Source organism: Microcaecilia unicolor, chromosome 11, assembly GCF_901765095.1.
Source record: "Microcaecilia unicolor chromosome 11, aMicUni1.1, whole genome shotgun sequence".
In the NCBI taxonomy this organism is placed as follows: domain Eukaryota; kingdom Metazoa; phylum Chordata; class Amphibia; order Gymnophiona; family Siphonopidae; genus Microcaecilia; species Microcaecilia unicolor.
Window position 1 is genome coordinate 59,254,641 of NC_044041.1, and position 16,799 is coordinate 59,271,439.

At 43.2% G+C, this 16,799-nt stretch overlaps 1 protein-coding gene across 3 annotated transcripts in view; it reads left to right on the forward strand.

The window, feature by feature from the left end:
• The window catches only part of MMP11 (matrix metallopeptidase 11), a 50,255-nt gene extending 34,191 nt beyond the window's left edge, over positions 1-16,064 (forward strand). For 2 of the 3 annotated variants that reach the window (XM_030218478.1, XM_030218479.1), the window contains 4 exons: positions 3,744-3,973; positions 4,559-4,763; positions 6,486-6,746; positions 14,224-16,064. In XM_030218478.1, the coding sequence (XP_030074338.1) occupies positions 3,744-3,973; positions 4,559-4,763; positions 6,486-6,746; positions 14,224-14,363 (836 nt within the window). In that variant the 3' untranslated portion in view covers positions 14,364-16,064. The remainder of the gene's footprint in view (positions 1-3,743; positions 3,974-4,558; positions 4,764-6,485; positions 6,747-14,223) is intronic. The other variant, XM_030218480.1, reaches the window with a different exon arrangement.
• Positions 16,065-16,799: the final 735 nt, after the last annotated feature.

Consider the following 16,799-nt stretch of genomic DNA (forward strand, 5'->3'; position numbering starts at 1 on the left):
TTCTGGGTTTACAGAGCTGGTTAAGTGTGATATTCAGCACTTAACTGGCTATGGCGAACCGTATAAAGATAGGACTGGCGTTTATGCAGTCCTATGTATGCAATTATCTTAGAAACACAGAAGCATGACTGCAGATAAGGGCCGAATGGCCCATCCAGTCAGTCCATCCTCGGTAACCACTAACTCCTCCTTTTCCTGAGATCCCACATGCCTGTCCCACACTTTTTAAATTCCGGCACAGTCTTCATGTCAATGACCTCCGCCATTCCACGCATCCACCACCCTTTCATGAAAAAGTATTTTCTTAGATTCCCCCTAAGCTTATTTCCACTTAACTTCATCCTATGCCCTCTCATTCCAGAGGTTTCCTTCGTTTGAAAAAGGTCCCCTCCTGTACATTAATGCCACGGAGGTATTTAAACGTCTCTATCATATCCCCTCTCTCCTCCAGCGTATACATCTTGAGGTTCATAAGCCTGGCGGAGACCGCTAACCAATTTTGTAGACACCCTCTGGACCGACTCCATCCTGTTTATATCTTTCTGTAGGTGCGGTCTCCAAAATTGCACACAGTACTCTAAATGGGGCCCCACCAGAGACTTTACAAGGGCGCTATCACCTCTTTTTTTTCCTGCTGGTCATCCCTCTCCTTATGCACCCGAGCATCCTTCTGGCTTTGACCATCACCTTTTCCACCTGTTTGGCCACCTTAAGATTATCAGACACAATCTCTCCCAAGTCTCACTCTTCTTTTGTACGCAGAAGCACTTCACTCCCTATAATGTACAGTTCCCTTGGATTAGTGTAACCCAAGTGTATGACTCTGCATTTCTTAGCATTCAATCTTAGCTGCCAATTTTTGGACCATTCTTCAAGCTTTGCTGGATCCTTCCTCATGTCGTCCACACCCTGTGGGGTGTCAACCCTATTACAGAGATTACAGAGTTTGGTATCATCTGCAAAGAGACACACCTTACTAGACAGTCTTTTCACAATATCACTCACAAAGATGTTAAAAAGAGCCAACCCAAGGATCGATCCCTGTGGTTACACCACTGATAACATCCTTTTCCTTGGAGCAAGTTCCATTTCCCACTACACTCTGTCTTCTTCCATTTAACCAGTGTTTAATCCAGCCAGTCACTTTAGGTCCCATACAGAGGGCATTCAGTTTATTTATCAGTTGCCTACGCTGAACCATGTCAAAGTGTTTGCTAAAATCCAAGTACACCACATCTAGCACCAGTCCCATATCCAACTGCTTGGTCACCCAGTCAAAAAAGTCAATCAGATTTGTCTGATAAAACCTACCTCTAGTGAAACCATGCTGCCTCGGGTCCTGCAGTCCCTTCGATTTGAGAAACTTCACAATCCTCCGCTTTAGAAGCGTTTCCATTAGTTTACTCACCACCGAGGTCAGACTGACTCTTCTGTAATTCGCAACCTCCTGCTTGCTTCTGCTCTTGTGCACAGGGACCACATCCACCCTTCTCCAGTCCTCCGGGACCACTCCAGACTCTAAGGAAGCTTTGAAGAGGTCCCTTATGGTCTACCGTACATCCATCCCAATTAGCATTTGTTTTCTGTGGTTCTGCCCCTGGCCTTTCATCCGTGAACACAGAACAGAAATAATTGTTAAGCAGTTCAGCTTTATCCTTATTAGTACATATTCCTGCCCCACAGCCTTCAGCCTCATAATGTATTTGTGGCACTTCCTCCTTTCACTTACATATCTAAAAAATGTCTTGTCCGCCAATTTTACCATATTGGCTATCTTTTCCTCCATTTCCCTCTTTGCTTTCCTGACATCTTTTCCAGCTTCAATTAGCTTTTCCAGATATTTTTGCCTGGCTTCCTCTTTCTGTGATGTCTTGTAATGTTTGAAGGCTAACCTTTTTTCCCTTACCTTTTCAGCTACTATCAGCACTTAACCAGCCAAGTGCTGACTTTGAGCCTGGAATGCCCCCAAAATAGCAGGGTTTTTTTGAATTGGTTAAGTTCCACTGAATATGACTGGTTATCCCCGAACAAGTGATTTAACCAGCCAGGAGCCATTTGTGACCTGCTTGCTGCTGCCTCTTGAACATGGCTGCCAAGACTTCAAGTCATGGCCTCGCAAGAATTCCACGAAGTCTTTCGAGGCTACTGCTTGAAGTCTCGGTAACCATTTTCAAGAAGCAACGGTAATGGTGAGATCAGCAGCAGCTGACAGGAAAGAGTGGGGTTCTTTCCTGCCCCGAAGAGACCACTAGACCACCAGGGTATGCTACGGTAGGTTCGGGGAGGGAGGCGGGAAGAAGGTCAGACCACAATGGCTGGCTGGAAAAAAACATCCGGAACCCTTAACCAGTTCCCTGAAAAGGAGGCTATGTCCAGGGAAATCCAGTCTACATTGAAGCAGGCAGGAAATATGTCTGTTGAGTGCTCCTGCAACAGGTTTTGCTATTCAAATGCATTCCTTCCTTTCTGCACTGGCTTCTTTCAACTCATCAGGAGGAGAAGGGGGCATTGGTTTACTTCCAGCACCTTGTCCTTAGAAACAGTCCTCGTCTCCACAACCTCCACCAGGAGGCCATTCCACGTCTCCACCACCATTTCTGTGAAATAGTACTTCCTTATATTACTCCTACGCCTATTCCCTCTTAACTTTGTCATATGCCCCCTCATTCCACATCTCTCCTTCAGTTGAAAAAGGCTCTCTTCCTGTACATAAATGCCCTTGAAATATTTAAACGTCTCTATCATGTCTCCTCGCTCCCTCCTCTTTTCCAGCTTATACATGTTGAGGTTTATAAACCTGTCCCTATAATTTTTGCGTTCAACACCACTTACTAATTTTGTAGCTGCCCTCTGGACCAACTCCATCCTGTTTATATAGGTGCGGTCTCCAGAACTGCATGCAGTACTCCAAATGGGGCCTCACTACAATGGCACTATCACCTCCTTTTTCCTGCTGGTCATGCCTCTCTTTATGTACCCAAGCATCCTTCTGGCTTTGACTGTAGCTTTTTCTACCTGTTTGGAAGCTTTAAGGTCATAACAAGACATGTAGGATATAGCAGATGTTGAAACTAACTCATTGAAGGAGGAATTGTATAACTCTGTACACAGGTGAAAAGTGGAATATATATGTGTCTCTGTGTTCAGTTTCTTGGATTTTCATAGCAAAAGTATGCAGGCACCTCTACTTTGAAAATCATCCCAGGGAATCCACTCACACATGTACACACATGTTATGAGTAAAATTCTGTGCATACACTAAGATTTTGAAAAGTAGATGTGTAAGTGAAAGTTTTCCACCTTCATCTTCAAAAACACCACTTCAAACAGCAGGTAAACGTCCGGGTATACAACCTGTTACATGTTTGTCAGACCTGCTTATACACTGCAGTTGATTTTCTAAGTGGCCATTTCTGCCTGGAAAGCACTGCTTTATCTGTGGAAATGCCTTTGAATATTATCCTCCCCGAGAGCAATTTTCAAACTAACCACATAGCTTCAACTTTACCTAAAGTGCCTGCACGCACTGCCCTTCCTTTTTCTGTGGATATTTGTATTATTATTTTAAAATATACCACATAACAAATCTATGCACATTGTTTATCCCTGCCCTAACTCCTACCCCAGATGTGAGTAAATGTAGAAATTTCCTGCACATCTGTGTTCTCAATGTGTGTATCTGTACCCTGTCTCTTGTGATTTCTATGAGATTCTGCCATAGACTGCCTTTTGTACTGCTGCAGGCACAGACCTCCTGCAGGTGGCTGCCCATGAGTTTGGACACGTCCTGGGCCTGCAACATTCATCTGTTTCCAAGTCTCTCATGTCCCCATTCTACTCCTTCCGCTATCCCCTGAGCTTGAGCGAAGACGACAGGAAAGGAATCCAGCATCTCTATGGGAAGCCCAGCCCCACCCCAGCACTAGATCAGCACCAACCAGACTTTGAAACCAATGAGATTCCCAGAATGGAGGTGAGCGCAAAGCAGCCACAGCTCCGCAGCAACCAGGTTAGCAACAGACCTACAGACATTTTATGGTAGCTCTGTTACAAGTAACCCTCAAGCAGTAGAATTTAGGTAAGGGAGATGGTGTCTTAGCAATAAGGTGATGAGCTAGAGAAGTAGGTTTCTCTGTGACATCAACATAAGAATCACAATTATATGGTAAGATAAGAATTGTAGAATAGTAGCTGTCCCAGAGAGCCTGCAAAGATGTTCAGCTCCAAGTGGCTTTCTGCTGATTGTGAGCGGTGCTGCTGTTCCTGCTTTATATAAGGTCACTGATCTCACCAGCTTCTGCTTCTAGGTTCAGAAGATTTTGAAGGTAGACAGCACGATCCATCACAGGTCTAGAAAGCTCACAAAGATCACCATCTTTAGAGATAATTCTTATCTTATACAAATAAAAGGTGTCACAGCCCACAGGAAATCCATTTTTTTCCCAAGACTAATACATGTACTAGCATATTGCTTTATCAACTGTGGTGCTAACACATGCTCTATGCAAGCCATGCTGTGGGTACTGGTGCCAATGCGTGTTCTCTTTGCTCTATGCAGCCCAGCACCTGTGACACAGATTTTGAAGCTGTGTCCATGATTCGGGGGGAACTGTTCTTTTTCAAGGCCCAACTGGTATGGAGGCTACGGAATGGGAAACTGCAAGCTGGTTACCCCACCCTGGCATCACGCCACTGGCAGGGAATCCCAGAACATATCGACGCTGCCTTTGAGGATGCAGCTGGGAAGATTTGGTTCTTTCAAGGTGAGCAGACAGAGGACAGTAAGAGGAAGCTTTGTCTGGGAAAGCAAGCGCAGACAAGTTAAGGCAGCAGAGAATTTTCTTGGCAGCTAGGAGAAGAGAAGCGCTGTGGTATCATAGGCCCGGTCTTTGTTTTCCTTTTTCACTTAAATCTTTCTTATACACATTCTGCATAAAGCTAGCATGTTCGATCAGACTCTTTGAAAGGAGCTGACTTGATTTATTCCCACTTTCTGTGGTTTCTCAGTTGTTTACCATAGTTCTTGGGAGCAGTCATGAGAACAATTAATCAGTCTGTGTAGTCAGAGAATGAGAATTTCATCCTGCCGCAGCGCAGCTCCCATCCTCCCTTCAGTATCTCAGGAGAATTAGATTAAAGACAGAGGATGGGGGGGGGGGGTGGTATTTAGGGGTCCAAAGAACATGTCCATTACCATCAATACAGAACTTATAAACCATGAACTACGAAACAGTGTCTGCATCCCTTACTGTCCAGAGATTTTACAGGAGATCAGTATAACCAGATTACTCTTTCTTCCTCTTCCTGTCTCTGAGCCCACCCCCCCATCCCCCCCCCCCAACAGTAAAAGCACACAGCACATACCATTCCTCCTTTGTAATGTAATACCCAGACTTGATGTTAATAGACAAAAATCATTTGGCCCATTGAATGTGTTCTACTGCCCTGTCTACATTCTTCTAACTCTGGTTATTACTCTTGATTGTCCTTACCACTGTCCTCTGCATTAAGGATGTCTCCCAGCTGTCATTCAAAGAAACTTTATCCTTCTAGCTGCTAGCTGGGAAGTGCAGTTAGGATGTCCTGCTGTCCAAAGTAGTGACTGCCCTCCTTCCTGCAGTTATATCCCAAAGCACAGCAAAGCGTGCTGCCCCCTCTGCTGGTCAACATTTTCATCTTTCACTGTGGACCTAAGGTAGCTGTACTATCACTGCTCCCTACAGGTCTACAATTTCATCTAACCCTTTGGAGCATCTGTCATCTGGGTAAATGGACAGGTGCAGCTGCATATCTAAATCCAGCACATTTCTTTAACCTGCCTCCCCTCCCCTGTCCTTACCAATTCCCTGTGTGTCTGCTCCAACAGGCTTCATTTCTGTGATTGTTTTGGTGATTCCCACTTCTGCTGGTCTCACTGCCTCAACAGTATCTCAGTAATGAAGTCATCCTCCTGCTACCTCCCAGTTGCCGCCCCTCCAGCCTCATGCACAGGGGCAGCAACTCCCCTGTGCCCCCTCCCCCCCTTTGAGGAGATGAGCTTGAAGCCCCTATGGGTATAAATACTCATTTTCAAATGGAAATATCCCAGGAAGTTTTAGACATGTGAAAGGAACAGGGATACAAAAATACTGAAAAAATATACAAATACAAACTCCAGCTTGGACTTAGGCACAGGGAGTTAAAGAACAAAGTTGCATACCTGTAACATGTACTCTGTGGACAGCAGGATCCAACAGCCACACATATGGTGATATCATATATATGGCTGTGGGATCTTAGCTCTCCATGGAGAAATACATTTCCCATATGAACTTTACTGGGATGGCCCAAGCACCTTTTCCTGTACACGGGAGGGGAATTTTGCAAAGGAGCTTTCTCAGCAGGTGAGCATCCATTTACTCCTGGCATGACTCTTGTTCCAGAGTTTCTTTTTCTATGAAAAATTCCTCCATCCTTCATGTGCCTCATGGTCTCTCCCTTGCTAGGCTCTAAATACTGGATGTATGATGGAGAACGGAAGCTTGCCGGCCCTGTGAACATCTCGGAGCTGGGACTGTCTGTGTCCCACATCCAGGCAGCCTTCATGTGGGGGACAGAGAAGACTAAGAAGATTTATTTCTTCAAGGGAGCCAGCTACTGGCGCTTCAGCCCAAGCCATGGTCTGGTGGACAGTGTATACCCACGCAACTTGGCAGACTGGCGAGGGGTGCCCCATGATATTGATGCTGCTTTTCAGGATGAGCATGGTGAGCACAGGGATTAAGAGCACATTCAGGCAGAGCTCACTGTGGGAAAGGGTCCCCAGAGCAGGTCACAGAACTTTATTTCTGTGACATCAGTACCTTGCTTAGAGCAAGAGTAATATCTGTTACCTGGGAACGAGCTGCTGTCTCAGTTTATGAACGACACCTGCTGTACCTGTTCTGCGGTGGGTCAGTATGGAAGTGTGAATGGGTGTGAAGCTTGCACTGCTGCTCCCCTAGTGCACCTGTTTTATGATGTGTCAGTATGGACTATAGGTGGGTGTGAAGCTTGCACTGCTGCTCCCCTGGTGCACCTGTTCTGCAGTGGGTCAGTATAGAAGTATAGGTGGGTGTGAAGGCTTGCATTGCTGCTCCCCTAGTGCACCTGTTCTGCGATGGGTCAGTATGGAAGTATAGGTGGGTGTGAAGGCTTGCATTGCTGCTCCCCTAGTGCACCTGTTCAGTGATGGGTCAGTATGGAAGTATAGGTAGGTGTGAAGCTTGCACTGCTGCTCCCCTGGTGCACCTGTTCTGCAGTGGGTCAGTATAGAAGTATAGGTGGGTGTGAAGCTTGCACTGCTGCTCCTCTAGTGCACCTGTTCTGCAATGGGTTAGTATGTAAGGATAGGTGGGTGTGAAGCTGGCACTGCTGCTCCCCTAGTGCACCTGTTCTGTGGTGGCCCAGTATGTGGGTGGCTGTGAAGTTTTCACTCTGCTGTACCTATATAAGAACCTAAGATAGACCTGTCCTCTGACCCACCATGGTACATTGATACTGACTATGGCCAGTCCGGGTCAGTAGGAAGGAGGGGAAGGAGTAGCCTTATGGTTAGTGCAGTGGGCTGTGAACCAAGGTGTCACGAAACACCTAGAGCCCACCTGGGGGGGGGTTAACTCTGTGGCCAACTAAAGGGTCTGTCCCAGCACTGCTCAGGCCCCCTACCACCTGCGCATGTGCTCTACACTGGCATACCCTTCCACCCACCTGCTGGGTCCCACTTGCCACTGGGTGAGTCTCCCGTCTGCAAGATGGTTTCTAAGGATACTGGGGCCACAGTCTCAAGGGTCCTACAGTTCCCAGAAAGCAGTTACAGACCAAAACACATACCACCAGGATTCTTAGTCAGTCCAGAACAAACAGAGCTAATAAATGAATTGATTTATTATCATGGAAAAATAGAACACTGGACAGTGAACAATAAAAGGTGTAACCAACAACAATAACAGGTAAATTAAACAGGAATCAATATTACAACTAGCTAAACACTTATTCACTACCTGAGTAGTACCTGGGAAGTTCAGGAAAATTAACTGCTCACAGGTTTTGAATAGGGTCTCAGTATAGAGGTCTGTACCTTCCATGCTCCCATTCTGAGACTAAAAATTTCTAGCAGATTCAATCAGCGCCCAGAGCATAAACACCGAGGGGCCTCTGGCCAACAGCAGTGCAGGTTACTTTTTTTCCCACAGAGCTTAAACTGAAAGAAACAGTCACTTCTGCAACAGCTTTAAATGCAAGAAACAGACACCGCCTGCTGGCCAAACATGGGAAATGCACATAATAAAAATTTACAAGCAGAAAAATCCCGTTTTGCCACACAAGGGGACTAGGTTCGGTTCCCAATGCAGCTCCCTGTGACCCTGGGCAAGTCGCCCAACTATCCATTGCTCCAGATTGTGACCCCACTAGGGACACACGAAGTACCTTTATATAATATATAAACTGCTTTGATTGTATCACAAAAAGGCAGTATATCAAATGCATTACTAGAACAGGCCCCAAATAACAGATTCCTTACTTTCAGCTTTTCCTACATCTGCCTGGCTAATAACTGTTGATGAACTTTTCCTCCAGGAGCTTGCTAAGTCCTTTTTTAATTTCAGCTATGCTAACTGCCCTGACCATATCTTTTGGAAGCGAATGTAACTTTTATGGGGTGTCTCCTTGTCTTAGTACTTTTTGACAAGTTAAACAACTGTTGTCTATTTAACCACTCCACCTCACTCATAATTTTATAGACTTCAATCATATCCCCTCTCAATCATCCTCTCTTCAAGCTGAAGAGCCCTAACCTGTTTGTCCATCTTCTTAAGTATTATGTCTCCTTTATCATTTGTATCATCTTCTTGGAACCTTTTCTAGTTTCACTCTATCCTTTTTGAGATGGAGCTATTAGAGCTGCACACTGTACTCAAGGTGCAGTCATGGAGTGGAGAAGTAGCCTATGGTTAGTTCAGCAGGCTTTGACCCTGGTGACCTGGATTCAATTCCCACTGCAGCTCCTTGTGACCTTGGGCAAGTCACTTGGACCAGAAAAGGAAAAGAGGCAGAGGAATAGCACGATTATACAGATCCTTCCTAACGGTTGAAACCTCAGCGGAATCTATAACACTGCAACTAGAAATTGCCTCATTTAAAATCAAAGTCCAAATACTACTCAACGAACTGTGCTGTATGCTTTTCTACAGACCCCCAGGGAATTGGAAAACAATGCAAACAATCTTCATGGACTTCATCTCAAACACATGTGTTAATAATCCCACAAGTGTTAAACAGACAGCCCCAAAGAATGCATCGAATTCCTACAACTATGGGACTTCCAACAGCCTCCTGTGTCCAAGACCCATGTGAAAGGCCATGCCATAGAACTACTAACCTTTAAATTCTCACAAGACGACAACTTCAAAATAACGACAACTTCAAAATACAGAACCCAAAATGGACGGAAACTCCCTGGTCTGATCACTTTAAACTTAACATGACCCTCTACTGGAAAGAATACAAACCTAACCCAACACAATCATGAAAGTCATACAAATCACGAGGAAAGATTGATGCAACCAAATTTTGTACAGCCATAGACAAAAACCAATGGTCACCAACAACCAAAACAAAAGAATTCCTATCAGAATGGGATGAAAGAAGCACCAAAATACTGGACAAAAAACAGCCCCTATGAAAACAAGGTTCAGACAGAGGCACATAGCAATCCTATGGTTCAATGAAGAACTAAGAACGATGAAAACTCTCTGCAGAAGACTAGAACAAGCATGGGGAAAAAACAAAATGGGAACAAAATTGCATGGAAAGAAGCTCACAACAGATATAAAGTTAAAATTAGACAAATGCTAGGGAGGGTGGCCAATGTAATGCTGCTTTTTAAAAAAGGTTCCAGAGGTGATCCGGGAAATTAAAGACTGGTGAGCCTGACGTTGCTGCCAAGCAAAATGGTAGAGACTATTATAAAGAACAAAATTACAGAGCCTATTCAAAAGCATGGATTAATGAGACAAAGCTAACATGGATTTAGTGAAGGGAACTCTTGCCTTATCAATCTATTACATTTCTTTGAAGGGGTGAACAGACATGGATAAGGTGAGCCAGTCAATATTGTGTATCTGGATTTTTAAAAAGCATTTGATAAAGTACTTCATGAAAGACTCCAGAGGAAATTGGAAAGTCATGAGATAGGAGGTAGTGTTCTATTATGGATTAAAAACTGGTTAAAATATAGAAAACAGAGAGTAGGGTTAAATGGTCAGTATTCTCAATGGAGAAGGATAGATAGTGGGGTTCCCCACAGGTCTGTGCTGGGATCGCTGCTTTTTAACATATTTATAAATGATCTAAAGATGGGAATAACTAGTGAGGTAATTAAATTTGCTGATGACACAAAGTTATTCAAAGTTGTTAAATTGCAAGAGGATTGTGAAAAATTACAAGAGGACCTTACGAGACTGGGCATCCAAATGACAGATGACGTTTAATGTGAGCAAGTACAAAGTGATGCCATGTAATGCAAGGTTCCACATTAGGAGTCACCGATCAGAGGGATCTAGGCATCATTGATGATATGTTGAAACCCTCTGCTCAGTGTGCAGCGGCAGCTAAGAAAGCAAACAGAATGTTAGATATTATTAGGAAAGGAATGGAAAACTAAACTGAGGACATTATAATGTATTTGTATTGCTCCATGGTGTGACCGCAACTTGAATACTGTGTTCAATTCTGGTCACCGCATCTCAATAAAGATATAGTGGAATTAGAAAAGGTACAGAGAAGGGTAACAAAAATGATAAAGGGGATGGGACGACTTCCCTATGAGGAAAGGCTAAAGCAGCTGGGGCTTGAAGAAAAGACGGCTGAGGGGAGATATGATAAGAGGTCTATAAAATAATGAGTGGAGTGGAACAGGTAGACATGAATTGTTTGTTTACTCTTTCCAAAAATATTAGGACTAGGGAGAATGCAATGAAGCTACAAACTAGTAAATTTAAAATGAATCGGAAAAAAATATTTCTTCACTCAACATGTAATTAAACTCTGGAATTCATTGCCAGAGAAATTCTATAAAGAACAGGCAGGGGGGAGGAATATTAGAGGGGTAAGGAAGGGCAGAAGGGGGGTTGCGGGGAGGGATATAGAGGTATGGATAAAAGAGAAATAGCTGGGAGTAGGGAGGGAGGAAGCTAAAGAGAAAAGTGATGGCTACCTCTATGTTATGATTACAAGTAGTTCATTTGTTTCCTGATGTATCTTGAACATAGCGTATGAATATTGTATTGTCTGTGATAGGTCATCAATAAAATTGTTTAAAACTAAAGAACAGGCAACAAAGACACAAAGAAATTATACAAACTTACAAATAATCTTTTAGACACCAAGCACTTGTCGACGGTGAATGAAGATTCCCCCGTCAGCAAACTACCTTGCCAGATTCTTCGAAGATAAAATCCTTAACCTAAGAAAGAATCTAACACATGACGACACAAACTTCGAAACCCTCATTGACAAAGTAGATCTCTCCCCAGAAGAAGCTCCGACAGGACATGGACCACCTTCGCACAACCCACATATGAGACAGTAGCACAAGCATTAAGAAAATTCTCCTCCACCTAATGTAATCTAGATATATGTCCTAACCACAAACTAAAAGTAGCCCTGGACCGATTTATTAACCAACTTACCTCACAGCTACACTGCATGTTCCAAGTTGGCCGTTTCCCACTTTAAAAAGGCAATATTCTACTCACACCAATACCGAAGAACATCAAGAAAAAAAATCACAGACACCTCGAACTGCAGACCAGTAGCATCCATACCTCTACCAACTAAAATAATGGAAGGAATAGTGGCCAACCAACTAAATGACTACATTAACAAATTCTCTATACTACATGAATCCCAATCAGGTTTCAGACCCCATCATAATACCGAAACAGTGTTTATTACATTACTGGCTAACTTAAAAAAAGAAATTTCAACCAGTAAAAGCATTCTCCTACTACACTTTGACATGTCAAGTGCATTTGACGTGGTCGACCATCAAATCCTCAAAAGAATACTTGATAAAATTGGCATTGGTGGAAAGGTGCTTGACTGGATACTAGGCTTCCTTACCAAAAGATCCTACCAAGTGAAGACAACTTCCTCTCTTTCTCCCCCATGGAAAGCAGAATGTAGGGTCCCCCCAGGATCGCAGTTGTCACCAGCGCTTTTCAACTTGATGATGGCCCCCCTTGCCCATACACTATCCAAACAAGGATTTAACCCCCTCATATACACTGATGATGTGTCCATATACATACCATTTAAGAAGAACTTGCATGAAATTGCAACCAGAATTAGTGATGGCATAAACATAATGGAATCCTGGGCATCATTGTTTAAGCTCAAACTGAACAAGGAAAAAAAAAAAAGCACTGCCTGGTAGTCACATCATCATCACACAACACAGAACGTTTCACAAACATTAATGTCATGGGTACATCCCTATCATTCAACAACCAAATCTCAACCACAGCAAAAAAAATGTTCCAAACCATGTGGAAACTGAAGCACATAAAAAAACTACTTCCTGAGAGATATTTTCCGCACTTTAATCCAATCCATGGTCCTTGCCCACGCAGATTACAGCATTTATGCAGGGAACAACTACAAAAGAAACTTCAAACAGCACAAAATACAGTGGCTAGATTAATATTTGGAACAAATTGATTTGAAAGCTGAAAACCACTACTCCAACTAATAACATAAACCCATAAAAATGCAACCCTCTCCCTCCATACAGTGTTAAAGAAAAAAGACATAGGAAGGGTAATATTCTAATAGGCCTCATATCCTGAATATGAATACTTTTCCTTTGAGGAAAGTAGATGCACACATTTGCACGTAAGAGAAAAAGAAGGTGACCTCTGTCAGTAGTAAACCACTAGTGCAAGTAAAACAGAAGTGGTCAAAGGAAGTGATAGAAACACAACCAGGTCATCACCAAGGGCTTTATTGTGGAAAGGCCCCAACAGACAGGTTTTGGCAAGATTGCCTGCATCAGGGGTAAGATTCTCACAATATTTTATGGCAACGCTGTGAATGTCACAAAACCTGGCAATGTTGGGGCCTTTCCACAATAAAGCTCTTGGTGTTTTGTTGATCTGTTTGTATTTACTGCCTGCGCATTTGGGGGCAGCCATATAACGTGCAGTGTGTGATGGGCAGTTGTTTTGGATTTATTGTTCATTCTGTATGATGCAGATTAGCAGTGATAGCTTACATTGTTCACCTCATTGCCATGGATGTGTTCACCTACACCCACACACGTTTACTTACAACCTGTAATTTAGCACATACAAATTTTCTGGTCTATTTTATGTGCGTATTTTCTAAAGTATGCATGTTAACCCTCTCCACCCTACCCTTGGCAATAAACTTAACTACATATATACTGAAAATCAGCATTACACTGACCACCCTCCAGTCCCCAGGAATTAAGTCTTAATGCTTTGCTAGTGTTTAAAGTTTGCCAGTTTCATCTAGCACTTTTTCCAGATTTACACTGATGTTTCAGCTCCTGAAGCATCACTGCTTAATCTATTTGTTTGATGTATTCATACATTAGCGATATGATGTATTTATACATTAGAGAGAAGCTTTACAACTTGATTTCTGCCTGTATTTTACTGCTGTATCATTAGTTTGTTGATATATGTGACTATAGTATTATTTCATTGTGACCTGCTTCAGATCAAACTTCTTTTTGGGAGAGGTGGCAAATAACTGGAGGCACAAATGCTCACACCTAACTGTAGGTAGTTAGGCGCATAAATTATAGTATTCTATAACTCATACACGTAACTGCCTGGCATGCCCCCAATCCGCTCATGCTCCTCCCAGATCTACACTCCCCTTGAAGTTGCACACTTTGGAATTTGAGCATGAAACTTAGAATAGTGACTAAGGACTATTATACATGTAACTGCTAATTGGTGCCAGTAATTGGCTGTTAATTCAAATTAACAGCCAATTATTGAGTTAATTTACAAGCACAACAAACCTTATTCTAATTTGTGTGCTAGTTGGAAATTCGAGCATAAAGTCAGGGGTATGTGTTTGTAGCTTGTACTACAACTGTTCTGGGTGGGGTAGTGGTAGACCTCAAACTGTCTTTCTTTCTCCAACTGCTTTTTACTTTCTTCTCTGCAGGCTACGCATATTTCCTGAAAGGCAGACACTACTGGAAGTTTGACCCCCTTCAAGTGAAAGTGATAGGTTACCCACGCCAGACCAGTCAGGACTTCTTCAACTGCCCAGTGACTCCTGCTGCAGTTAATTTCTTCCGCTGAATATGGAAAGAGTGTGTGCAATGAGCTACTTCCTCCCCCACCTTCCCCCCAACATTATACCCACCTCTCCTGGCCTCTGCCATCATTGGTATTTTGCAGTCAGGACAGACGACTGGCTTTGTATCTAAAGTCTTTTAGCTGAATTGTCCAAGATCCTGCCCATTATGTGGAAGAAGGTTTTCTCTTGGTCTCAGACACCTCAGGAGGCTTGACTGAAGGCACTGGTAGCAGTCTGGAGAGGGAATGGCATCCACAAACCAGAGACACCTGGGTTCTTGCATCCTGTAAGAATGGAATCCCAGACCTAATGGTGTTTCATTCCATAGTTCCAAAATGCCCTGTTCTCTTTCTCATTACCTTCATCCACATAGTTCCCTTCACCCATTTTGTACTGGAAAAGATCAGTATTCCTGCCTTTAATGAAAATATGCCAAGCAGTAAATGCCTAACCTGGTAGTAACCTTCTTGACTCCAAGCAGACTTAGCAGCTCCAGTGGCTACCAGGTGAAGAAGTCCTCTATTGAGATCTAAAGTGAATAGCAGTTTCCCCTCTCTATGGCTAAAAATGATAAGAAAGGTGAATCGGACTATGGAACTGTTCTTGTATTATCACAAGAACTGAGGGGTTATTTTATACTGACTTGTAAAATGTATACTTTTTATGTTGTCAAGGTCTGTGCTTGTCAGTGCAGGACACTGTGCCGGACTTGTCTGTACCGTTACTAGCTTCCTTTATTTGCTTTACCTCCTTCTCCTCACTTTCTCATCTCCATCTCATTACTATCTCTCATTCTTTCCTCCTCTTCCTTCTTGTTTCCTGAGTGGTGCTTACAGTATATGCCATAGGGGTCAGGAGCAGGATCAGCATTGTATCTGCAACAGTGCACTGCAGGGAATGTAACAGCACTGTCTCCGTGTCAGTGCACTGCAAGAGATGTAACAGCACTGTATTTGCTGCATTGCACTGCAGAGGGTATAACAGTACTAATTGTATCTGTAACAGTAGTGTGTCTGTATCAGTACACTGCACGGGAGGGGGGGGGGAAGCTATGTGTCAGTGCACTGTAGTGAAAGTAACAGCATTTTATCTGTGTCTGTGTACTGCAGGGATGCACTGCAAAGGATGTAGCAGCAGTGTCAGTATACTACAGGGAATGTAACAGCTGTATGTCTCTCAGTGCACTGTAGGGAATGTAACAGCACTGCATCTGTGTAAAGGCACTGTCTGATTCCTCTGTTCTTTTCCTGCATTGTGCTGACCGAAACCATTCTTGAGGAAGAGTGGTGGTTATTCCAGCCCTCCTTTTCCAGGCCTTAACCATTTACCTCATTCCAGCCACAACTCTGGGAACCATTTCCTTACATTTTTATTGTTTGAATGTCTCTTGTGACATGTGGTTTGCTTTTGAAGGAGTTAACCTGTAAGTATTTGTACAATGTGTATGAGGCCTTTTTTATATGTGTATCAATAAATGAATTTTCTTCGGTTGTACCTGTTAGTAAAGTATTATGTCCAAATTTGGAAGTTGCATCGATGAACAGATCTTGATAGGGTACAGGCAGACTACAGGAAAGCTACCACCAGAGACGCCAAGTCAAGCCTAAGCATTAGGAAGAAAGCTGAACACATCCTTCTGTGCACTTTGCCTCCCCCTGCTATTTCCCTTTTCTCTGTAGCTACAGGTGCATATGATCTGCAGCATATGCTCATAATTTAGGGGCCCTTTTACTAAAGCTTAACAGGCGCTAAATGCTAAGAAACCCACTGGTGTAAAATGGGCTTCTTAACATGTAGCGTTTGGTAAGATTTAGTAAAAGGGCCCCTTAGCCACAGGAGAGCAATTTTCAGTCTAGAAAATTTATATTACCTACGCAAATTCCTTTAAAAACTGTCTCATATTGTCCTCTCTCTGTCTGTATTCTTTCAGAGGCATAAAAGAAAAGCAAATGTTTTATGCTGCCTTTTGTTTAATCATTGTAAATCTGTCTAGATATAAACCATGCACACCATGGCACTTCTCCAGGGGAGCCGGTCGATATTGTATATCTAGATTTTCAGAAGGCGTTTGACAAAGTGCCACATGAAAGACTCCAAAGGAAACTGGAGAGTCATGAGATCGGAGGCAGTGTATCATTATGGATTAAGAGCTGGTTAAAGGATAGGAAGCAGAGAGTAGGGTTGAATGGTCATTATTCTCGATGGAGAAGGGTAGTTAGTGGGGTCCCTCAGGGGTCTGTGCTGGGACCGCTGCTTTTTAACATATTTATAAATGACCTTGAGATGGGAGTAACTAGTGAGGTAATTAAATTCGCAGATGACACAAAGTTATCCAGGGTCGTCTCGTCACAGGAGGAGTGTGAAAGATTACAAGAGGACCTCATGAGACTGGAGGATTGGGCGTCCAAATGGCAGATGAAGTTCAACGTTGACCAGTG